We start from the raw sequence: 24,358 nt of genomic DNA on the forward strand, positions 1-24,358 counted from the left end.
GCTTGTCAGCACAAGGGTTAGGGCAAACTTTCATTAAATACATAGTTCTGTTGGTAACTAAAATTTGTCAACTAAAATGCTTTAACTCGTCTCATTTTCAAAACGAGAAGTATTCTGCGGTTGCTCCAAGCATTTTCCCATAGAAATAGGTACAGTTAAGTTCTCTCAATTTCATATCTGAACTTGGAGAATGTTTATCATAAGTGTACCAACGAGACAGTGATTGTATCGCTGATATTCCTTTCAGTTTAATGTGTTCCTCTATCGATGAGAAGTGATATTGTTCAGATGAATTTGAAATTTAATTTATTTTCCTTGCGCTTATCAACGTGCAGTCTTTGTCCCATTAAATGTTCTCACGACAGGTGAAGTTGGTTTTCTTCGAATTTGAAATTTTTGACGTCAAAGTCGGAGCTGCAATCCAGAAACTTATTGATAATAAGAATGAGCGAAAGCTTCGGCAGCAATTTATGTTGTGGATCTGAGAGTAAAGATGTCGCGTAAAAGTAAATATTTCATCGTTCTTGTAATGTTAATTGCACTATGGTCGTCGGTATACGCGCAGATATCAAGCAGTAAGTAGTATTAAGTCTACTACAAGCAATCTACCATTATATTTAATTGTAGTTTTGCTAATTTTGCTTCATAAATAATTTTTTTGAAAAAAACTGATTTACTTTATAACTTATAATGTGACGTACTTAATACTAAAGTATACACGGAGTAAAAAAAAAAAAGAAAAATCGATATGTCTTTTAAACCAATGGTATTAAATCACGCTATAGACATAATTTGACTATATAACAAAATACACTGTATCATTATCAGCTGCTCAAACATGGCAGGCGATTTTTTATTTAAAAAATCTAGGTGAGCTGATCAAATTTGTTCGTGACGGACTGGACGAAACCATCCATGACGACGGCAAGGCCCTGTCGGCTGCTTTGGTGGAGTCATCCAATGAATGGGTGAAGCTGGATGAACGGTGGCCGGCGCTGGAAAATCTTTGGCAATATCTGGGCACCAGCGTGGTTGAGGAATTCGAAGAAAGAAATAGGTGGAGCAAGAGTGCAGTGGATTGGTCAGAGAAGGTAGATTCCCCTTGTCTTCCGTTATTGTGCTTATTTAATGTGACCGGTAAAGAAACCGAGCAAAAAAAAAAAAAAACTATCAACACAAACAAACGAATAAAAAGCTTGACAGGACGATGTCTTTTATGCCTAGACAAAAAACATCAGAAAATGTTTTTTCATGACAAGCACGTGTATATTTTAAATTTTCCTATAAGAAAAACCAAATACTTTCTTTTTCTCTTAACTTTCATTATATTTCATTATATTTATATAATAAACTCTTTCATTATGCTTATTTATTTTTGTTTTTAAATACAACAGGTAAGACACGTCAAAAATGTCATGATATACCTCCTTTCCACATTCAAACAATTCACAGAAAGTGATTGTCAGATACAAGAAATGTACATTTCCAATTTACGCTGTCTATTAAACTGAAGCAAATAATAAACTGGGGAGAAAAAGCGCCATAATAAACATTTTAGAAAGGTTTATAAGGAGGACATCGGTAAAGATAATTCACGATAACATTGACGACGGTTATTCGAAGTAAAAAATTGCAAATGAAAGATTGAAATTAATATGTCGTTTGAACATGTCGTTTGTGGCGAGCATAAAAGAGAATATGTATCTATGGGATACGAAGATTGATGGTGTTATAATAATAGCATTCATAAGATCGAGAATCAAATTCCGTCATCGAAGAAGCAAGTTGAGAGAAAAAGAAGGTATTTGGTCCTTTTTAAAGAACAATTTAAGATATACATGTACTTGTTATGAAAAAAAAACTTATTCTCACGCATAGGTTTTTTGTCTGGGCATTGAAAAATAGTCTTTTCAAGCTTTTTGTTTGTTTGTTTGTGTTGATAGTTTTTTACTCGGTTTCTTTACCGGTCACATACCTCCCCCCTCTCTCTCTCTCTCTCTCTCTCTCTCAAAAGACGAATATTCTTTGATTAGGCCAATAGATTATACATAATGTTTACATATTATAATATCTCATTAACAGTCAAAATTATGAAGCGTTTTTTTTTTAAACTTAGGACCCCTTATTTATTTATTTATTAATTTATTATATTGTCAGGTGATCGAATGGATGTCAAAACTGATGAAAATCATCACTGCCCTCCAGATCCCCTGCAGCGCTGTGCAGGATACAGCTCTCATCAACCAAGCTCTTGCAGACATGCGGAAAGCCGTAGACATCAATACTAAGGAGGGGCTGACAGTGACACTCGGAAAGATATCGGAATCAGCCCGACTTCACTCGAATGCCTCCGACAAAATCCGTGGCCTTTCGGCAGACTTCGTCGTAGTGACGTACATGCAGTTTCTTCCTTTTCTGGGCAACTTGTCGGATGTTGCAGTGCGTTTGGAGGACGTGGTGAAGGACTGCAAAGAACCACTCAAGAGAGATGTTCATTATGAGAACTTGCAAGAGCTTGTTTGGGATTTAAGAGAAATTAAGAATAATGCTGACGCGTTGCAAGAAGAGAGCAAATCCAATGTGGAGCGTGTAGAGATGTTATACGAAATGTGTAATGGTGAGTTTTTCTGAGACTTTTCAAAGTAAGGGATGAATTTGGAATTATTTTGAACATTTCTATCTAGCAAAAGGAACCTCACATTTTTTGATAAACTTGTAATTATACACTCGTTTAATTTATGTACATATTCAATCTTAGTAAAAGAAATCGTAAATTGTTACATACAAAATGCAAATATGTTATCATATACTAAAAGCCTTTTCTCGAGGGGGGGGGGAGGGCAATAATCGCACGCAAAAATCCCCCGCTCTGTCAAATTCTAATATTGATAGCTGACAGACATTATTTGTTGGGAAATAATCCGTTCTCACTATATATCAGATGCCGGCCGAGTTCGACTGTGCGAAGCCTTCAGTCGAATCAGCCAGAACAGGACATCTTCCACGTCAAACCCAGGCAGGAGGCGGAATGGAAGAGAAGCCCGATCGTTACCCGCCCCAAGATTCTTCAGTAACTGGATCTTCAGAGGAAACAGAAAGAGGTCTATTGCAGGCACCAGTAAAAAACGTTCCTTCAGCAAACCGTAGGGCAGACAGTTCCGAATCTTTGTCGTGGGAAAAGAGATGGTCGTCAAATAATGAAAATGATGCTGGGTTTTAAGGTAATAAATGACTTTAGAAGAAGATTGGGATGGTGAAGACAAAGCGTCAATGTAATGAAATAATTATAATACATTTAAAAATGTGCGTACATTTAATTTGTCACAGTCACTAATAATATAAAGTAATGCTGGTTTTGACTGGCAACGTGTCAACAAGAGACTTGCCTGTGCACAAATACACATGAATTATTCAAACTATTTTTTCATTAACAATAGCGTTCAACGCAAGATGGAAATCAAATACTTGGCTTTAATTTTCTTTATGCTGAAAAATAGCACTGTGGGCAGGTTTTCGACAAAGCAAACAGGGGAATAAAAAAAATCAGAGTTGTCATGATATTAAACTAAGATGCATCATACTTAAATTTTTTGAGGTAGAAGAAAAGAAACATTATAAAACTTCAGTTTCAGGGTTTAACAGAGGTTTCAAGACCCAGTGGAAACATTACATTTTCAATTATGCTTATCCTTCCTTGCCACAATATTTACTTTTTTCTTGTAATCCTATATTTTTGATGACAATAGAGAGATTATACAGAGACAAGTGACGGAAAAACAAGTGATTATAGCAAAGTTAAGAATCTTGGTCAAAATTGATCAATTTCTTAATTAATTAATAAAAAACAATCAAAATGAATTATATATTTGTTCAATACTAAACACTTCTCTTCCTGTATAAATCTACTTTATAATAAACTTATTTTTTTCATTTCTGACATCTTGTTTGACTAGGTTATTTTTCCGTATCAATTGGTTGGTGTTTTATTCTGATTTTTGTGACTCCTCCAAAATTTTCTCTTTGAATTGTGCCTTTTTCTCCTTCCGGTGCAAATACCTGCAATTAAATATTGAAAAATGAATCAATACAAAAACCACTTCATACGAGCCAAGCTCTTATTTCAAACTGTTTTTATAATTGTACAGGTAGGCATTCTCTATATGCAGGACCTACATGTATATCCTCCACCTAAACTTATGAAACCATCTTCATCGGACAATAGAACCAAAAACATGCTGATGGTCAAAAGAATAACGTGAACTCCGTCTTCCATGATCATATTTCTATTATCATATTCTATCCTCTATGGCATATATCTTTCTGTAAAACATTTAATGTGCTTCATCACCACGGCAGTGATATATTCGGCTTCAATAAACTATATTTCTTTAAATACCTATCTAAATATCTAAATGTTCGAAATTACACTTAGATATTAAAATCATACAACGAAAAGAAACGACTTACAGTCTGATAGTCTTTCTTCAAGCACAGAAAGCTGAGCACTCATCGAGTAAAACCTGGTCTCCATCTCCGTCTTCATGTCTTTGAGGTTAGAAAATATAAAGGAGACCTCGGACTCTTGTGGAGAACGTGTTGGTTGCATTGTGGTAGTTGCGACAGGCGGCAGTTTGCCGGTTGTGATCACCACTGTTGCAGCGGCTTCTTTCGTTGTCGGTTTCGTTGACGAAGTTTCTGGTGTTAAGAATTCCTTTAATCCGATGGGATCTAAGTCCACTTTTGTAGCATTGTGAAGAATTGCTTTCAAGTCACTTTTCAGCGCTTTCTGAAATAAGGCATTTATTAAATCAGGTAAAATAACATCACAGTGATGCCCTGATATTGAATCTTCTAAAGTTTTTACTCTGAACCTTACAAAGTCGCACCTTCTTTTTTTGAGATTACACACGGCCTTTTCCAACAATTTGTGTCTACAACGCTCAAATCTAGAAATATCCTTTCTGTTCTTAGCTTTCGTACCGGTACCAACATATTCGTTAATTCCGACTTTATTATTATTATTATCATTAGAATTATTTGTGATTGGTTTCTGAATGAAAAATCATGTTCAGTATTTTTCTAAAACTCACATTTTCTTGTTGAAGATTCTCCACTTCAGAAGAAAGTTTTTGGAGTTTTTTATCCAACAATTTATATTCTTTGGAGCATGACAAACAAACTGAAAGAGAAAACGAATAAAGCGTTAAACAAAGAAACACTAATAAGAAATGCAGCTGAAGAACAAATCAGGCCCCAAAAAGCACATAAATCTCACCATATTTTTTATTCATATTCAAATGGCTAATGTGTCAGCAAAATTAAAACAGTGAAGGGAACAGTAATCGTTTATTTACATTGAATAAATTAACATGATAATTAAAAAATAATCGTGGAAGCTCAATAGATTAGCCAGGAAATCAGACTCAGAATATTTATATAAACCCCAAGTTGAAGAAGAAATATTGAGTAAATTCAGTTTTACCAATATCAGCTCTTACATTCACAGGATTTTCCATCCGCACCAAGAGAAAATCCATCACTGCAGGTACATGAAAAACTGCCTTCCGTGTTGACGCATTTGTGGGAGCAGCCATGCTCACCAGACTTACATTCGTCTATATCTGTCAGGAAAAATGGATTTAATTTTAAATTCTAATTTTTAATTTTGAATGACACAAAGGCTTGAAACTTGTTTACGATTTGCGGAAAAATAATTGTCGAAAAAATTTCGGCACATGTTAAAATTTATTCGGATTCAAATCAACTACCTTCCACCTCCTCAGAAAAAGTCAAATTATCATATTTAAAAAGATGTCTTTCCCAGAAATGATACGTATTTGTTGTTGATGAAATGTTTGACCGTTTTAATTTGAATTGAAATGATCTGAAAACTTAAGAGTGCAAACCTGTCTTGCAGTCTTTCCCCGTCCACCCAGCAGGACACTTGCATCTGTCTGGCTGGACGCAAAAACCACTGCCACATCCTTTACTGCACACAGCTGGAAATAAATAAATAAATAAATAAATAAATAAAAACACGCCTTAGCGTGTTGATTCATAGTAATTTAAACGTACATGTACATGTAAATATGTCCTATGTAATTATCTTATTTCTTTTTGAACTACGGCGACCCGCTGCATTAGTCTGTAGTCAAAATTTGTAGACTATACGAATAATAAGTGGGATTAGGGGAAAAAGAAGAGAGAGAGGAAGAAAGAGAGAAAAGAAAACAATACGAAGTAAAAAGAAATTAATCTAAATTGTTGAGCTACAAGGGGACAGATACTTTACGCAAGGGCGGATCCAGGATTATTTGAAGGGGGTCCGCGGATGCGAAGCCAACCCTCCCCCCCCCCCCCCCCCCAATTTGGTATTAGAGGGCGAACGGTGCCATTTGGTACGGTGTGATTCAGCTAGTCAAAATTCTATTTTTAGAAGAGACCATTGGTGTTATTTTTTTTCAAGAATTGAAGGTGTGGGGGGGGGGGGGGGGTCAGGTCCTCCTAGCATGACCCCCCCCTAAACCCGCCATTGATACGCACGTTTCATGCAGGAAGTAGTGTAGGGCGTGACCCTTTTCCAGCCATGACAACAGTTATATACTCTCTGCTTCTGAACGTGGTTTTGATAGACCTTTCTGTAAGCTAGCTGGTAAATCAACCTGGTAAGAAAACAAAATAAATAAGTTAGAAAATAAACAGATCATCAACAGAGAGAGGAATAAATAGATAACGGGATAGTTAAAAAAATAGATGCGATGCAATGACTGAAAATGAATGCCTCTGCATCTAATTCTATTTGTTGTTCTCAAGGACGCACGAAATTCTTCAAAAACATATAACCGAGTTAATTTGCTTTTACAGGTTTTCAAAAACCAAGTACGTTAATAAAAATATAACAACGAGGAACCAAGCAAAATGTATAAAATATATAGTTCGGAAGCTTCACTTTTCTAAGGGTGTAAATTTACTAAGTGGACAAAATGTTCGATTTGTAATTTTTCGTATTATTGCAACTACTGTCATTTCGTTTCAGGATAAAGCAATAGGAAATTCTCAATATATTTTCATAAACCCCCTTGTTTCAAGCTTAAGTTTTTAATAGCATGGAATACTTAACCTGAAAGTCGAGCACATGCCATAGTAGCCGTTATTGCAGGAATGCAAGTATCTCTTGTACTCCGGCTTGCAGTATGTCTGCGTCACTTGTACAGGAATGTTCACGAAGCGGTCTCTAGCGCACACGTGTCTCCTATAGAAATAGAAAATATTTGGGGATTTATAGAAACCGCTATCTTTATTTTGCCCTTAAAAACTATAGCAAGGAATCATAATAACGATTTATGAATTTTTTCGTTTAGTTTCGACAGTTTCTTTCAATTGATGGCGAGCTCTCCACAGTCAGTTGCAATTTAAATGATTTAATAAATACCACAGCGTTTTACGTTTTAAAACCTAGATAAGACTTTTGTGAGCAAGGTATCTCATTGTTTTCGAATGACGCTTGGGTTCTTTAGCGCAATGAAACGTAGGTTAGAGCCCGAGCAGATTTTGAGAAAAGGAAAAAAAATCATTCCTTAATTATAAATAACATAAGTTAATAAAATATGTTCAAGAAATATGTGACGTGCATCCAAAGTGATGATCATTGTAATAAAAAAAATGTGAATCAAATCAAATGTAAATCCGATCGCAGTTGTCGATGGTGACCACCCTCGAGCTCAGCGTGAAGTGAACAATATCAACCGCATTAATTCCAGAAAATTCTAAATTAATTTACTACTGCATTCTTTGTTAAGTGCATGGGTCAAATAAGACGGGATCATTGCATTGCCTTCTTTGCACCGTGATATACGAGACCACATACTCATCGCTAAAAAACACAGAATTGCTTTTAAAGGGGAAATGTAAATGGGCCGACCAGAAGAGGGTCCTTTCTTTCATGGCGCAATGCACTCAGATCTAAGAAAGGTACTCCTTTACTTTTCTGTTCAGCACCTGTATCCTCTCAAAACAGTGACGCCATGCAGAATCGGAAACGATCGCAGAATAGATCAAATTGTCCTAAATAGATCACTTGAATAACTCTATATCTCGGTGAAATACGATGATCTCTGCAATATTGGGGAATGTAAGGACTGAGGAAGCGGTTGAAGGGGGAGGGGAGCGGGTAAAATGACACCAATAGTAAGTTTAGACAAAGTTTACATTGCCTTCGCGCAGTAGGCCTCATAACTAGTCGTGACTTTATTTATCGTAACACATTATACAGTGTCAATGAAGCCAATGAAAATATCAAAAAGCCTCAAAAATCGATTGAATTTTTCACAACATACAATTTTTTTAAAACTGTTATTGTAGTCCATAAAACGACAACCTTTAGAATAAACCGTTCCGCTGTGGGACTAATATTTTTGAGACTTCTTTGGCCTGGAGACCACATCCATACATTGGGTCCTAGATTGGCTGTATTTCAATCAAAATATATTTATATTTACACAGGTTGCGCTGACAATTCTCTCTTGCTGACACCTCCATTATCTGACCAGCTATATGTTACATCAATTACAATAAAACAATTGTTCGCCCGTTGGTTTCAATCTGCCTAGGAAAACAATTATAAAATATAATACGTTCTTAGGTTGTTTACTTTTTGCTTGCCTTTTCAAAAAGGGCTATTCAATTGATATTTTCATTTGAAAAAATAATGAGTTCCGTTTCTCAACAGTTGTATTCCCTAACAATTTTCTGGCATAGATTTCACATATTTTATCTATTATTTGCACCATTATTTTTGATAATTTTGAATAAAAAATATTTGCTGCGCACGTGAGAAAGAGCCGTCTCGTTATCTTGAAGCAGCACTTTTGCAGGATAAACCTCTCGAATTTCGACCTCCGGTGGCTGAGTAAATAGACCGTACATCGTCTAGTCCTGAGCACCCTGGCGTTCAATTCCAGATTCTTTCATAATTCGAGGAAAGTTTAAAAAAAAGGATTCCTCTTTATTTTTAAGCGGAGATTTGGACACCTGAATTGAGAGATATCAATTTAGGCTCAAATAGGATTTATTGGATTCTAACACGTTTACTCCCCGTGGAACACAGTTTCCAACAGAGAGGTTTTTTGACTAAGTTTGTGGACATTTCTAAAGTGTGAGATAAATTATGACCCAGCGAGCCTACAAGACACCCCCACCCCCCTCAGACATTCCAATAAAAATGGTGTGAAACTCAGGGTAGGGCGACCTTTCATCTCATCGAAAGTGGTAGAGGGGAACAACTATACTCACTTCCCCAATTATTTGATTGGGCTTACATAATCCTATTGAAACATTGAAAATTGCTGCTGAATGTTACAATCTGCACTTTATAATACATTAAGTATGTCTACAAGCTATAGAACATATTTTCACTGTGGATGTTAGACTGCGCAGCATAGCCTGGCGACGTGGTAAAAATTAATTTTGAATTTTTGAAGGCTATTAATTTGTAGTTTTAAGAATACAGTACTGTACCTCCTTTTACTCAATTAACGCTCCAAAATAAATATACTGTGGGTTACCTGTGCAAATTACTTGGTTAAAACACGCTAAAAACACTGTTCTGACGTTAAAACCAAAATTCCACAGCTTCATATCACTAGATTCAACTAACTTCAACCAACAACAATACTCTGAATATTTTACAAGAAAAAAAAAACGCTATAAACTAGAGTCGGTATTTCAAGCTGCAAATATTTATGTTAGAGCAATTTAAAATCGAAACATTCTACCTCGTCTTCAAATTTCTGATCGTTGTGATCAAAGATAAGTTCCAGTATGGATAGCCTTAGGGATAATTATATAATCGCCCTTTTTCGGTAAACACTTTAAACTCCCACTTTGTCAATGCACAACTATTCTTCTATATAGTGTATTCAGTGTATGGGGTGGAATTTTAAAGCATGACAGATGCATAACTAAAATTCGATTAACAGTTAAATTAAGTTTATAAATCTTGGAAAACATTTGGGATATATGTTTTTGCTTACATTTTGTCTTTATAATGAATATTATAAACATTTGATATAAGATTTAGGCTTAGAAGCTATATTTCAAAGCTTGAGCGATATTTTAAAGCTCAAACGCGTGAGGAAAAACGTGCCACGAATAAGAAATGTCAAATATAAAATAGTAAATATTTTCAAGGTAAACAGAGAATTTAGAATAAAAGTATGTGTTGACTTAAAAAAATCCCTCTGTCCATTAAATTAGCCACTTGACGGTTTTCATCGCAACGTTACTCGGAGGTACATCCTAGCCCTCCCCCCCCCCCAAAAAAAAAAAAAAAAAAAAAAATTTTTTTAAGAAGAAGAAGAAGGAAAACTTAGCATGTGTATCCTCTTAGCCTTTCCAGACACCAGGGAATCTTCACCCCCTTTAAATTCAAACTCACCCGGCTGCAACTCCATACCCTTGGACCTTCATTGCGCTCCGACATGACGGTAAACCCCAAGACCATAATAACAGCAATATTTTCACTGCATTCCTGTACACACTCCCCGTTGAGGAACACATGGTGAATCCGAGAGTGCGCTCGACCTGCGAGCACCGACTCTTCACTGAAACTGCACTACCTCTGATGTAGGAGTGCCAATGCCTTACGTACCCCGTGTAAGAAACTGGTGCTGCTACTGGCGAGTTTCCTTTCGTTTGGGTCCCTGAATGCAGATTCCTATATTTTGAGTTTTACAAAGAAAATGACACGTTTGGCGACGAAGGGAATTGTTCAGTTCGTGTTGATGCCACTGGTTTTGAAGTCATTTTTGATTTTTGGTGCACAGTAGGGCCTGTTTTGTGTATTTTTTTTACCTTTCAAAACAACTTGCTTAATGAAGGAAAGAAAGCAATTATTCGTACAATTTCAAAACAATTCCTCTTCTAAAATCAACTCGAACGAGACAAGAGCTACGTGCAGCCATATACTTGAAAAATAATGAATTGTACGGAGCACTAAAGATATCCGGAAAAGAAACCAGGTTGCTATGCGGTTGTCAGACTGCTTGGATATAATAAATTTTTCCTGTTCTCCTTTTAGCATAAGACTTAATTATACTCTAAAGTTAAGTCTTAGTGTCACATCCGTGGGTACGCTCAAACAGGTACGCATGTACGTGCGGTTAAAGTCGAAAAGCCCTTAATATTACATGATACATAGTTCTTTTTTTAGAAGAATAATTGTTACAACTTCGGTCTAATCGATTTTTATTCCTGCAGCACTGAAACCTGTTTTATGTCTAATGCGTGTATTTTTTTTAAAGAACCGCTTATAGGCAGTGTGTCTCGCACATCAGCATAGATCGTCTAAAAGTGATGCTTAGCAGTATCCTCAAACCTGTAGGCCTACCGGTGTGTCTCTTAATTCGGAAGAAATGCTTCAAATCAGACCAGGTGAAACGGCTCTCCTAAGGTAAAAAGTACACCGGCGAGACGGTATCTGCAAATCAGCAAAAGAACTGGTTTACGCTTGCTTGCTGTTTAATTTGCCTCCTCGGTGGGATAGTAAGTTTGAAAAAAATAACATACAGTGATATGAAAATTGCCCAGTTGTCTGCAGAAGCACGAATTGATCGAATTGCACTATCTCAACTCCTTGATCCACTTTTTAAGCTGCTTTTCAGACTTGTAGAGAAAAACGCACAGATGATCATTCGCTGTATTATAGAGTCCAACGAATGTACGGCTGAGTGCAGAGTGTACTCCGTGTACATTCAAACATCTTAGCGCTTTTCTTATATACAAACACCTTAGGCGACGCATGCGCTTGCTATTAAAACCATGACAGTGATCGCTCTCTCTCTCTCCTCAGCGCTGGTTCTGACACGACATTTTAAAGCAAAGATGAACGCTTAGATCACCGCTGGTCAATCCCATTATTAGCCCTTTGTGCCACCCACCAGTTCACCAAACCAGGCGTCCAACTTGAAACGCATTCTTCAATTTAATCGATTTTAAGAGCTCGCTTTCAAAAGAGGCTACAGCATTGGGTATCAAGAGGCAGATTTTCAAGAAACCACAAGTATGTCCGACTGCATTTTTGCACATTTGACACCGATTAGAATGTTTTCTCCCCCATTAGCTTTTTGCGACACAATAACAATGGGTTCTCGCTGACAAGCAATATGGTCCATGTCTTCCTAACCGTTACACGTTTATTCTCATTAGAAACCATCGGATCTTAGTAACATCTTGGGGATGGGGGGGTGGGGGTGGGGGGGGGGGGGGCAGAAGTTTCCAACTCCTTTTCGCCATTATAATTTTTTTGTTTTTCCCTCGGCATTTCATTTTTATAAAATCAAAATGTGTGTGTGTGTGTGTGTGTGTGTGTGTGTGTGTGCGAACACGGGGGGGGGGGGGGGGGGTACATGGCATTTAAAAAATATATTAAGGTTAGAATTGTCGAAACTCTCCAATACTTCTTCATGGAGGAAATTACTGTGAAAAAGATCCTGACATGGGAAGATATTTCAAATGTCCGGATCATCTTACGCTTTGAGTTCTTGTATAGAAAAAGTTTGAAGGGTTATTATTGTTTTAATTGTCGTTACATTCTAAGCTCATTCTAAACATTTTTTTTTTAGTTTTCTTTTGCTGTTTTTGACAAATCCCATAACACAGGTGTCAACTTCATACCAGTGACGTTTTTCTTGCACATACATGGGTGAATGCACCAAATTCAACGCAATCAATACCAAAAGTTAGTAGTAACTAAAAATGTCGAAAGCGAAAATGATATTTTAAGAGTTTGGAGGTACCGAAAACCCGACCAAAATTTTAAACCCTTTTTTTATGAAACTCGACATATTCGAAGTGAAGACACGTGCATCAGCAACCTTACATAATTTAAGCCCGTTTTTTTTTTTTGTGTGTGTGTGTGTGTGTGTGTGTGTGGGGGGGGGGGGGGGGACTTTAGGGCAAGTTCAACGTCCAAAAGCAGGGATAATTATCAGATCCTTCTGACATGGGTGCGTGCGACGAAGGTAAGACGAGGTGACGACTTTTTGACATGGGTTATCTGCAACGGAGCAGATCCAAAGCGCGTACTTAGTTCCCAAGGTATAAAAACAGGAAGAATGAAATTCGTTTTTGCCAATTAGTATTTCAGTGCGCTTCCCTCTGCTTCGGATTCGGGGGCTGCGCGTCACTTTGACTGGCGTCAGATCGTATCTACCTCCCTCCGTTTTCCTCTATGAACTTTGCCTTTATTTCTTTTGGAAAAACAAACTACACACAACAAAGAAAAAAAAGGTACATGTGCATACTGCATGCCTGTGAAAGTTACCCAAAGCTCGATTTTCGTCTAAATATGCTTGAAAGCTACCCATCTTTCTATTTCGAGCTTAACGACAAACGAAACCCCGTCACATTAGAAACCGATGCGCGTTTACTTCTGTCAACTTGGGAAGACGTGTTGCATTCTTAACAAATAGCTTTTATCTGGAACCAAGCACTTTAATATCGCAGTTGCAGGTACGGACCAAGCAACGATCCTTAATAAATTTTCCTCGAAATCATACTTCAATTTTGGTTTAAAAATCCTTCACAAAATACCCTTACTTTCACATGCGTCCTCACTGAAAATCTAATACCATGCCCTTTAATTCGTATACAGTAACTTCGTTCTAAATTCTGTACTATATACAAAGCCTCCAATAACCATAATCATCCTAGGTTACTTTAAACAAGTTTAGAAGAAAGATGCCTTTGGAATTTAAACGCAAGGAAGGTCTTTTTCACATAATTTATTATATAATTTGACATTTAAATCATCTTCCCCCATTTGAAAGTCCGTTACTCTTTTGGTCAGAATCGTACACCTCGTCTTTTGCCGGTGTTCTCCTTCCTAAAAAATAAATAAAATCAGGAATTAAAATACATGCAGCAAAATGTAAACCCGGGTTCAAACTGACATGCATAAATGAAGTTTTAAATTAAGTGTAGAGAAAACATCGTCAAGACAGCTGAGAGATGAAGATGCAATTCAGAAGACAAGATCAGATCACGGTGTTCATTTGTCCCTATCTGTCTATACACTCATCATTTGCATCGTCACAAACTCTCGTCATTCCACGCGAGATTCAAAAATACATGATTACGCTTTTCTTTTTTTGCTTTTGCCGATTTCAGAAGAAGTAAGAAATGGACCAACTTGGAATCGATTAGATTTTGGCAACGGTCCTTTAATCAATCAAAATGAGAAATAAGCTGCATTGGCAGAAATATGTGCCTCGAATGTTTCTTTAGTTTAATATACTTTAAAAAGTCATAAAAAGAGTATAGTTAAGCATATGTTCCTACAGTTGTGTTAATTTTTAAACACACAACAAAATCCACATAAAAAAAAAAAAACTTACCAACTTTAAAGATAGCTTTCCAAAACCCTGTGCTTGAAACCGTTTAGTCATTTCAGTTCCACCAGAAAATTTTCCAAATGGACACACACTTACGTGGGACCTAGAAATTGCAAAAGTGAGCTCAAAAGTTAACTCGTTCTAAAACTGCATGACACCACAAGTACCCTCAAAAAACCACTGGCACTTCAGACAAAAAATGGAACGGTAAAGGGTTAATATCACCACTGAGTATCATTTGGCAGAATATTATCATCATAAAAGCCAGCGTCATCAAACAACTTAATGTTAAAGAAAAAAGTTGATGCTTATTTATCTCATTCTTACACCAAAAGAACTGAGAACACCTTGGACTGAATGCAATACAAAGAGAAGACATACCTCCTCCTCCTCCTTTTAGCCCTTCCCGATGCCAATGTTGTGAAGATTCATGAAGACTACAGAGATACAAATGGTCTCACTGGTTCATGGACATTGGTGTTGAAAAACTTCCAATTCTCCCAATCCAACATAGCTGTCAATATAATAATAATAATAAAACCACACCACAAAGAATTATTACAAGGTAAATACACAGTAAAATTAGTTTCAGAATTTATATAAAAGATGTTGGCTCAGACTTCCAAGGAAGGACTAAAACCATCTCTGACAGTCTGAGAGACTGACCGTCTCTGGTGGAAACCGCGAATGATGGCAAAATGGTCTTCATCATCACCAACTTTTCATCTAATTTAACAAACATTAATGAAAAGATATATTGGTGTACCCACCACTCTTGCCCATAATTTGTTCCATAGTGCTTTTTCTTCCTTAGCTCCATCTAAAAATACAAACTGCCATTAATTGAATGGTATGTGCAATACATGCAATTTTATAGATTTTGATTAAAAAATACATTTAACTTATGGTTGCACAAGAAGAATTATTGGCTCAGACTTCCAAGGAAGGACTAAGACCATCTCTGACAGTCTGAGACTGACTGTCTCTGGTGGAAACCGCGAATGATGGCAAAAAGTCTTCATCATTACCAAGACCCTCAAATTCTCTATTTTCTTTGGGTTTTTAAATTCTTCTTTTAGAGAAATGCAGTAGTCTCAAAGAATACTTTCTCAATTAATGAGTATGCGCAGTCTCTTTAAGTTTCGTAATATTGCAGTATTGAAGTACTACATGTATCAAGACTACATGTACCTTCCACAAAAAATGAGCGATGAGAACAAGAAAATATAAATAAAATATACCTCATCTCTTTATCCAGCAGAGGCCTGGTCATTCAATTTCTAGAAGAAAATCAGATGGGAATTATGGTTTTTGTTCCATCGAGTTCACAATACAATTTCACATCTCACTATAATTTCTGTATCAGATAGGGGCGAAAATAGTATCTTCACTTTAACTCGAATGAACTATAAGGTCATCATATACAGTCATGCTTATCCCAAGTTTTAGGTTTCAATCATCATTTCACTGTTTCTAATTATGTGACACTATTTTAAGAAAATTAATAAATACTTTAAGTAAAGATTAAACTTACCAGTGAGTTATCATTTGAAAAGCTTAATCATCTGTAAAAGAAAATCAGTATTTTGTGATATCTTACTGTCAACTATCATCTGAACTGCAAAATCTGCAGTTTAAAATAGTGATTTCAGCATTACAGACAAACATGCATTTAATTGCTGTATCAGATAGGGGCGAAATTTTATCTTCACAGCCAATCGAATGAACTATAAGATCATCATATACAGCAACAATGGTTCAAGTTGAAGGAAAATTTGGGAAGGCACAAAAGCTGCAGGAATTTTGTTTCAATCAATATTATTATGTTCCTTCCACAAAATTATACAGAAAAAAGTGCTTACCTCTGTTAAACTCTTTGTTTCCTCTGAACATCAGCAGTTCAACAAAAGGCTGGAATTGCACAATGGGCAAATATTTTTAAAGATGTTGAAAATAAAATTTTCCGTGAATTTAAAAATCAGGCATCAACATGTTTAATATGATCTTAAATTTGACAAAAACTGATAATGATAATACTGCTTGCCTCAGTCTTTTGTGGTGATTTTATTCGTCATACAAGCAGTCAAGAGTAGCAAATATGGACACATCATTGGCAAGCAATGTTGAGTTAAAAGGAATGTTCCTCAAGTCATTCTTGATTAACCTAAATTATATTTTTTGTGATTTTTCAACAAAGAACAGCTTCATTTAAATCTAGCTTGTCTAAAAAGGCAAATTAGCTTGATGTAATATTCAATTTGTAATTTTTTTTTAATTTCCAGATTACTTTACATAATACTAACCTTGGATAATTGAACCTTTCTTCACATGGTAACGATAAAACTGTTCTTCAGTGCCAGTTTGTGTGGTCTTGATGCATCATCTGAAAACGTCAAAATTAGTGTAAATCACAAATTGTATCATTAACAGTAAAATCCCAAATTTAAATTTTGAAACCTTCAGGAGTCCTACTGAATATTTTACAACAGGAAGAACATGATTAATTTAAGTAGTGCTGTCCCCAGTTACACAGTGATTGCGAAAGAGATTGAAAACTTACCAGACATGTGGGCTGGAGCAAATTAAATTTTGTCTGCCCACACCTTTTTTTACCGGCCCACAACAAAATAATTAAGCTGTTTATTTTCACTTCATTTTTGATGAATATTATTGTCTGGCATTTTAAATCGCTGCTTTTTAATTTTAAGGCCAGATGTAATAGGATATTTAAAGGTTTAAGTTTAAACGTCTTTCATTTTGGTTGCTTTCTGGCATCCTTTTTACATCTGGGTTGCTTATCTTAATTTCTAATCTTTTAACACAAGATCATGTATCCTTTGTAAATTTTATTCCAATTTTTGAGTAAAATTAAAATATAAGTCATAGTGAAGTGGAGCTTCCAACTTATCTAACTTTTTTTAGATTTTCACTCTTGGAAAAATGCTTGTCTGTTTGTTAGCAGGGATTGTCCTGGGTCAAAATCTGGTCCGGCCATTTTGGACCACTTGGCCATTTTTTTTTAAATGTGTGCCGTGAATTATTTAAAGAAAATTCATTGTATTTCAATATTTTTTATATGATTAAATTCAATGAAAAAAGGCTTGATGCTACTACTCTGAAGTCCTAAATAATTGTAGTGTGTGGAAAAATCTTCCAAAATAAACATACTGTCCGAAAAATTGTACAGTATTTAATGAAAAAATCTTCAGAATTGATAATTGCACTATGCCAAATAATTGCACTACATGGAAAAGGTAGACAAATTCCATTTTTATTGTAAAATAAAGCTATTGCTCTCATAGCAGGCCCGTAGCCAGCAATTTTAAAAGGGGGAGGGTCTTTTTCCATAAAAACGCCGTGTACCTAGATCAAATTTTACCAAGAGTGGACCTTTTGTCAGCATAAGAGGCGGTTCTTTCGAAACCCCTGAACCATCCCTGGGTACGGACCAGAGTCTGAAAAGAATCTTTATTCAATATCTAAGCTAGTTCGTTTAGATGAATATAATGGACAGTTTTGCACCCTGACTGTGCCATTGCGGATTTTCCTCATTGAAAATGATGTTGTCCCTCATTTTGACATATAGCACCGCTAAAGGTGCAATATTACTTAAATATCCGTTAAAATTAGTTAAGAGCACCCATCTAAAAAGCAAATGAATATTTCTCCTTTTCACTTATCGTTTACTCAACATGCAGTCCGACGGAAGCCATACTTGTTTACCCAGCACGTGTAGTTAGGTGTTCTCAGAGGTCCGCGCGTGGCCCGTCGTAAGCAGTTTGAGCGACCTGTTTTCAGTCTTGAGCAGTACGATTTTCATTGACCTGTAGTTGTTTCAGTTTCGATACATTTTTTTGTGAAACGGGTCACATGTCAGCCCTCACACCATCGCTACGCACACTTCGAGCGACATTTAATGTACATAGACCTTTATTACAAAAAATAGTGTTTGCTATTTGTACGCACCAGTATGGCGCAAGTTAAAGTTTTACTTGCGCACAGTGCGTACTTAGAGCTCTACGATAAGTTCAAATATGAGGCGAGGTGTCTGTTAAAGAAACCGACTTTAGTCCGTCGGACATGTGGGCCGATGAGTTAAAAGGGTTGTCCAGCCCACAGAATTTTTGCCGGCATATGGCCGTGGTCCGACGGCTTTCGCAATCATTGCCAATATATCAGATTTCTACCCATTTTTACAGTGCATGCTGCTTTGAAAATATTGCTTTGGAAACTGAAGCTATGTTGAAATCTGACTAAGAACAGCTAGTATTACTTGAACAATGTTAAGTACTACTTGAACGATGTTTTACTCGGCTTCGGAAAATTCTACAATAAAAGCTCGAGTTGCTTATGAATTTATCTTGCTTGCTTTCTCAGTTGGTTGAATCCTGCACTTGACTCCCACACTGTTTTTCAGGGTCAAGAAAGTAATCATCATTGAAAGTAAGCTTTGAAAACACGTTTTCGACAAATGAGCAGCGTCGTTTGGGTGCAGTTTGAGACAGATTGAAAGACCACATGAGGGCACCGGTCTTGGTACCAACACCTTTTTAACATGCCTTTGTGCAAAAAATACGATACATAAACGACATACCATAACTGGTTAAGATAGATGGATGTTTTCTTAATCTCATCCTGTCTCGAAATGTCTTTCTGTTCTAAAATGAAGACGATGTTTGCCGATTCTTGTGCACCCTCTTCCTCGTTTCATGCTGTGCGGTAAAATGAGACAGATGTATAAATGTTCGCTAGAGGGCGGTACATACAAGACAACACTTTTCGAGAATAGTCATCCATGAAAAAGACTCGTTTTCGAGATACAAAATATCCACGCGTTTTAACACTAGCATCTGTTAAAATTATAGAAACGAGGTACACGCCCCCCCCCCCCCCCCCTTCTTGAACCTTCCAGATCTGTAACGTTACTTTCTTTATTTCTTATTCGACGGTCTGGTGAAGCCATTTCAGTAAAGCATTCACCTGAAAAACCAGGTAGAAATTAGGAAAACAGACTGTCCTATCAAATGCATCTTAGTAGGAAGTTAATTACGCAAATTATCGATTTCCGTCGAACGTCACGAAGGAAATTTCACTCGCAAGTACACGTGTATTAATCGAGGTCATGCCGCATGTGACTAAATGTGACCAATCAGAGGAGCGCACGTGCGAGGTTTTGACCAATCCGCTTTCGACACGACCGGTACTATCATCCTAAAGCCGTCTTAGTATAGTACGAGTCACCATTAACGGTGACGATATATTAAGAACGAAGGTGCAGGATTGTCATTAATCGGAGACAAGACACTGGAGAAAGAGTTTCATAACCGTACCAGCAAATACTGAGGCACATATCACAGTCAAGAAATACAAGGTAGGTATCTTAAATATCTAAATATACGAGTTTTACAGTTCGCGTCATTTGAGGTCAACTTGCCGGCAAACATGTGGAGTGAACACGTTTTGTTCAACGATTTCCTGATCATGAATTTATCTTGAATATAATATGTCGCATTTTGTTAAGAATCAGCTATCACAGCTGTTCTAAAATATTTTATGTATTTGTAGGTGTGTATGAAAATATTGTTATCGTCATATTATATGTTTTCATACCAGTTATTATTAAACCATATCAAATATGAAATAAAGGAAAAGACACCTCGTCACCTTTTAATAGAGAATTGAATTTAAAACGATTTTTTTTTCAGATGAGGCGGACAGTATTAATATTTTTCTGCGTAGCAGCCATAGTTGCTGTATCTGGAAAAGAGGAGAAAGGTGACGAAAAAGAAGAGAAGTCAGAAAAGGACAAGAAGGAAGATATTGGAACAGTGATTGGTATTGACTTGGGGACGACTTACTCATGGTGGGTACCACTGTTTAAAGATTTTCCCACAAAAACTCAATTAAATTTTCTTGGGCAAACAGAACTTCTCTGATTTACAAACTTTTGTTCCTCTTTATCTGATAATGGATATAATTCCTTAACAATCTGGGAAAAATTAAGTCCATGCTAAAGTATTGTAAGATTTTTTTTTATTTTGTAAGATTGTTATTCTTACAGATGATAGAAGATTGCAAAATCTGTCTGTGATGTTTCATTAACTCATTTTTAAGTTGAGATTCTAAGTGGCTCCATGTTTTATTTGCAGTGTGGGAGTGTTCAAGAATGGTAGGGTTGAAATCATCGCCAATGACCAGGGTAACAGAATTACTCCATCTTATGTGGCCTTCACTCCCGAGGGGGAACGTCTTATTGGTGACGCCGCAAAGAATCAGTTGACAAGCAATCCTGAGAATACCGTCTTTGACATCAAACGTCTTATTGGGCGCAGTTGGAGTGAGAAGTCTGTGGCAGAGGATGTCAAATTTTTCCCATTCAATGTAAGTGCTCTTGTGATATTATTTTTTTGTACACTGCTAATTAGTTTTGTAACTTGTCCTAAAAAAATTTCATTTGTATGTTTTTGCCAGGTACTTCAAAATAGTGCTTTTGAAGATGAAATTTGTAAATGAAAAAAATAAACTTAAAATTTAAGTGTAAGTTTGGCTTTTAATCGAGGTAGTTATTGATTTTTCTAATCTGCAGGTGATTGAAAAGAACAGTAAGCCACATGTTCGAGTTGACGTTGGTGGAGACAGAAAGACTTTTGCTCCAGAGGAAATCTCAGCCATGGTTCTCGGAAAGATGAAGGAGATTGCTGAGGCGTATTTGGGCAAGAAAGTGACCCATGCTGTTGTGACAGTGCCAGCGTATTTCAATGATGCCCAGAGACAGGCCACCAAGGATGCTGGCAGTATTGCTGGCCTGAATGTTATGAGGATCATTAATGAGCCGTAAGTTATCCTCTGTTCTCCTTATAAAGATAAAATACGATAAAAACACGTAATTGATGCATAAAAAAGGCATTGTTTTATTGTCCAAGTACAATTTCAAAAATTTACTCAAATGATGGTGACAATGTGAAGACAGAATTATTAGCGATTGGGCATATAATTAAGGGGGGGGGGTCGATGCCTCTTTATGTTGTGAATTTAGAAGTTTCAATTGGGTGTTATAAAAGTCAAGTAACACTTCTTTTCTGCCTTATCATGCAGGACTGCAGCTGCTATTGCCTACGGATTGGACAAAAAAGAAGGCGAGAAGAACATCCTGGTCTTTGATCTCGGTGGTGGCACTTTTGATGTCTCGGTCCTGACCATTGACAATGGTGTCTTTGAGGTCGTAGCCACCAATGGTGACACTCACTTGGGTAAGCAAATTTGATTATGACAAAAAGAAAATCACATCTTTTAAGTCTGTTGACCAGAACTCGATTAGGGAAATATGAAACAGAAAATGGTGAATATAAGAATGGAGCCCATGCTTAAATTGTGATGTGCTTTACAGATTTATGTCAAATTTGTTAATTTAATTTTATTCACTTATTATTTTTTTATTGGATTAAAAAGTAAAACTATTTACTTGACTAATTTTTTTCTTTGTTTAGGTGGTGAGGACTTTGACCAGAGAGTGATGGAACACTTCATGAAGCTCTACAAGAAGAAAACTGGCAAAGATATCCGCAAGAGCAACAGAGCCACCCAGAAACTTCGCCGTGAAGTGGAGAAGGCCAAGCGTGCTTTGTCCAGCGCTCACCAGACTAGAATTGAGATCGAGTCCTTCTACGAGGGAGAAGATTTCTCTGAGACTTTGACCCGTGCCAAATTTGAGGAGCTGAATATGGTATGTTTTTCTTTAAATTTTTTTTTACCTATGTCACTTTTTCACAAGCAAGTCTGGTAGTACCTATTATGCACATGTGCCAAAAGCTAAAACCTTTTTTTTTTTTAAAGTAATGGTTGGCAAAATACTTTCTTAAGCTTTGCTCATTAATGAACAAAGTCTTTCAATTTAAAAGTTTTTTTTGTAGTTTCTAACTTAACAGTTTTGACTTTTGATTCCGATATACGACACACTTCTAAAGTTGAGCTTATTTTGTTTGCAGGATTTGTTTAGAAAGACCATGGCTCCAGTTAAGAAAGTTATGGAGGACTCTGACCTGAAGAAAAGTGACATAGACGAGATTGTTCTTGTCGGTGGGTCCACCCGTATCCCCAAGGTGCAGCAGCTTGTCAAGGAATACTTTGACGGCAAGGTGGGTGATTGTGAACTTTTTATTTTTACATCTTTATATTTTATATTCTTAATATAATGATAATTTATCTTTAGATCTTTGATATTTTTATAGTATTTATAAGTTGAACTTTTTTGCCTTTGTACTTTTGTTTGTGGAAAAAATATTGAAATGTATCAGATTTCGAACATATTTTCATTGGTTCAAAATTATTTACATGATTGCACGGTTGGTTAATTTCTTTCCTCTCTTCTATATTTTATATCATTGGATTTAATGTTAATACTGTTATAATTCCAGGAGCCAAGCAGAGGTATAAACCCTGATGAGGCCGTTGCTTATGGCGCCGCTGTCCAAGCTGGAGTTCTCAGCGGAGAAGAGGACACTGGTGATCTAGTCTTGCTCGATGTTTGCCCGCTAACCCTTGGCATCGAGACTGTAGGTGGCGTTATGACCAAGCTAATCCCAAGGAACACTGTGATTCCCACAAAGAAATCCCAGATTTTCTCCACTGCAGCTGACAATCAGCCAACAGTCACAATTCAGGTCATGGAGGGCGAGCGCCCAATGACGAAGGACAATCACTTCCTCGGGAAATTTGACTTAACTGGCATCCCCCCAGCTCCAAGAGGCGTCCCACAGATTGAAGTCACCTTTGAGATAGATGTGAATGGTATTTTGCAAGTGTCTGCAGAAGACAAAGGCACAGGAAACAAAGAAAAGATTGAAATTAAAAACGACCAGAACAGGTTATCACCAGAAGACATTGAGAGAATGATCAATGACGCTGAAAAGTATGCTGATGAAGATAAAAAAGTAAAAGAAAAAGTTGAGTCACGTAATGAACTAGAAAGCTATGCTTATTCTCTTAAAAATCAAATTGGAGATAAAGAAAAACTAGGAGGCAAACTCAGTAGTGAAGACAAAGAAAAAATTGAGACTGCAGTAGAAGAGAAAATCAAATGGCTCGAAGCCAACCATGATGCTGATGTAGAGGACTTTAAACAGCAAAAGAAAGAACTAGAAGAAATTGTTACACCTATTATGAGCAAACTTTATGAAGGCGCTGGTGGTCAGGCACCTCCACCAGGGGGTGATGGTGGCGATAGCGCGGAGAAAGATGAGCTATAAAAAAACTTCAGACTTAAGTTTTGTTATATAGTAGTTATGTATTTGAAACCAAATATTTGAGGTTGTTGTGCTTGAGGAACAAGCTGATGAGTATAATTTTCAGTATTATGGAGAATTTGTGCCTGTGAGATTGTTTCTCGAGTATCTGTACAGTCGCTGAGTAAAAAAAAGCTGTGATTATGCTTTGCTTTGTGACTTAAAACTATTGTCCATCTCTGCCAATTCCATATTTGTACAGATAATGTCAAATTGTGTATGTTCTTCTTCAAAAGTAATAGTAGTTGAGATTAGTTCTTGTTCACAGGTTTCACTTGTTTAGAAATAGATTTTTGAGTGAATATTGTAAAAAAAAAAAATCATTTCCATTGTGATCTCTGTGGAGGATCGAGGTGTATTGTCATTCATTTGAATAAAAAATTGTTATTTATGTAAAAAAAATAGACTTGGTTATTTGTTTCTTTAATATTGGCAAAAACACCTAATTAAATTTAAAAATCTAAATGTTTGTTAAAGTGGAGTTCATTAAGCTTTGTACATTTTTTTTTATGTGAAAATGCTTTTAAATTTGAGAGAAAATGGCAAACAAATTATACAAAAACTAGGAGCTCTGCAGTGTGAAAACAGCAAAATGTCATTACTTGCCAGGTTTTATAAGCATCTAGTACTGAAAAACCTTTCAACTTAAGCAATATATTTTAGAATATTTAGTATAAATCGGATAAA

General features: G+C 36.4%; 3 protein-coding genes, 1 long non-coding RNA gene and 5 other non-coding genes across 10 annotated transcripts; 2 read left to right on the plus strand and 7 right to left on the minus strand.

Moving 5' to 3' along the window:
- The first annotated feature begins 721 nt into the window (after positions 1-721).
- On the plus strand, positions 722-3,934 carry LOC106154699 (uncharacterized). The gene is made up of 3 exons (XM_013529149.2): positions 722-1,091; positions 2,158-2,617; positions 2,942-3,934. Exons 2-3 carry the CDS (start codon positions 2,170-2,172, stop codon positions 3,145-3,147), a joined length of 654 nt encoding a protein of 217 aa, XP_013384603.2. The 5' UTR covers positions 722-1,091; positions 2,158-2,169; the 3' UTR covers positions 3,148-3,934.
- LOC106154700 (uncharacterized) lies at positions 3,295-12,226 on the minus strand. The gene is made up of 8 exons (XM_087009976.1): positions 10,436-12,226; positions 7,121-7,252; positions 6,544-6,662; positions 5,907-5,999; positions 5,499-5,621; positions 5,091-5,179; positions 4,468-4,786; positions 3,295-4,056 (listed from the first exon to the last, which is right to left on the minus strand). The coding sequence occupies exons 1-8, from the start codon at positions 10,555-10,557 to the stop codon at positions 3,968-3,970; spliced, it is 1,086 nt and encodes a 361-aa protein (XP_086866102.1). The 5' UTR covers positions 10,558-12,226; the 3' UTR covers positions 3,295-3,967.
- Positions 12,227-13,766: 1,540 nt separating this feature from the next.
- Positions 13,767-19,249, minus strand: LOC106154703 (uncharacterized). Of its 2 annotated transcripts, none has more exons than XR_001237543.2 (9): positions 18,985-19,249; positions 16,694-16,773; positions 16,253-16,301; positions 15,925-15,955; positions 15,632-15,670; positions 15,161-15,210; positions 14,772-14,904; positions 14,394-14,493; positions 13,767-13,882 (listed from the first exon to the last, which is right to left on the minus strand). It is a non-coding gene; the product is annotated as an uncharacterized LOC106154703 (long non-coding RNA). The 2 variants fall into 2 exon arrangements; XR_015333603.1 differs by lacking the exon at positions 18,985-19,249 and adding an exon at positions 18,664-18,866.
- LOC112041302 (small nucleolar RNA SNORD47) lies at positions 14,575-14,654 on the minus strand. Its single transcript, XR_002886185.1, has one exon. It is a non-coding gene; the product is annotated as a small nucleolar RNA SNORD47 (small nucleolar RNA).
- Positions 15,001-15,107, minus strand: LOC112041300 (small nucleolar RNA SNORD14). Its single transcript, XR_002886183.1, has one exon. It is a non-coding gene; the product is annotated as a small nucleolar RNA SNORD14 (small nucleolar RNA).
- Positions 15,317-15,420, minus strand: LOC112041299 (small nucleolar RNA SNORD14). Its single transcript, XR_002886182.2, has one exon. It is a non-coding gene; the product is annotated as a small nucleolar RNA SNORD14 (small nucleolar RNA).
- On the minus strand, positions 16,067-16,141 carry LOC112041303 (small nucleolar RNA snR60/Z15/Z230/Z193/J17). Its single transcript, XR_002886186.1, has one exon. It is a non-coding gene; the product is annotated as a small nucleolar RNA snR60/Z15/Z230/Z193/J17 (small nucleolar RNA).
- LOC112041301 (small nucleolar RNA SNORD24) lies at positions 16,432-16,506 on the minus strand. Its single transcript, XR_002886184.1, has one exon. It is a non-coding gene; the product is annotated as a small nucleolar RNA SNORD24 (small nucleolar RNA).
- Positions 19,250-19,568: 319 nt separating the features above from the next.
- On the plus strand, positions 19,569-24,071 carry LOC106154702 (endoplasmic reticulum chaperone BiP). Its single transcript, XM_013529152.2, has 8 exons — positions 19,569-19,761; positions 20,096-20,253; positions 20,540-20,771; positions 20,977-21,224; positions 21,486-21,640; positions 21,878-22,113; positions 22,376-22,525; positions 22,805-24,071. Exons 2-8 carry the CDS (start codon positions 20,096-20,098, stop codon positions 23,633-23,635), a joined length of 2,010 nt encoding a protein of 669 aa, XP_013384606.2. The 5' UTR covers positions 19,569-19,761; the 3' UTR covers positions 23,636-24,071.
- The last annotated feature ends 287 nt before the right edge of the window (positions 24,072-24,358 follow it).

The sequence above is a fragment of the Lingula anatina genome, chromosome 3, assembly GCF_051362555.1.
Source record: "Lingula anatina isolate TDL-2025a chromosome 3, LinAna3.0, whole genome shotgun sequence".
NCBI classification, from domain to species: Eukaryota; Metazoa; Brachiopoda; class Lingulata; order Lingulida; family Lingulidae; genus Lingula; species Lingula anatina.

Coding starts and splice junctions, on each gene's coding strand:
- LOC106154699 (XM_013529149.2), top strand. CDS start 2,170: ATGTCAAAACTGATGAAAATCATCACTGCCCTCCAGATCCCCTGCAGC. Junction 2,618..2,941: donor GTTATACGAAATGTGTAATG/GTGAGTTTTTCT, acceptor ACTATATATCAG/ATGCCGGCCGAGTTCGACTG.
- LOC106154700 (XM_087009976.1), bottom strand. CDS start 10,557: ATGTGTTCCTCAACGGGGAGTGTGTACAGGAATGCAGTGAAAATATTG. Junction 6,000..6,543: donor CACTACTTCCTGCATGAAAC/GTGCGTATCAAT, acceptor ATTTATTTCCAG/CTGTGTGCAGTAAAGGATGT. Junction 4,057..4,467: donor TGAAGAAAGACTATCAGACT/GTAAGTCGTTTC, acceptor ATTTAATTGCAG/GTATTTGCACCGGAAGGAGA.
- LOC106154702 (XM_013529152.2), top strand. CDS start 20,096: ATGAGGCGGACAGTATTAATATTTTTCTGCGTAGCAGCCATAGTTGCT. Junction 21,641..21,877: donor CAATGGTGACACTCACTTGG/GTAAGCAAATTT, acceptor TTCTTTGTTTAG/GTGGTGAGGACTTTGACCAG. Junction 22,114..22,375: donor AATTTGAGGAGCTGAATATG/GTATGTTTTTCT, acceptor TTTTGTTTGCAG/GATTTGTTTAGAAAGACCAT.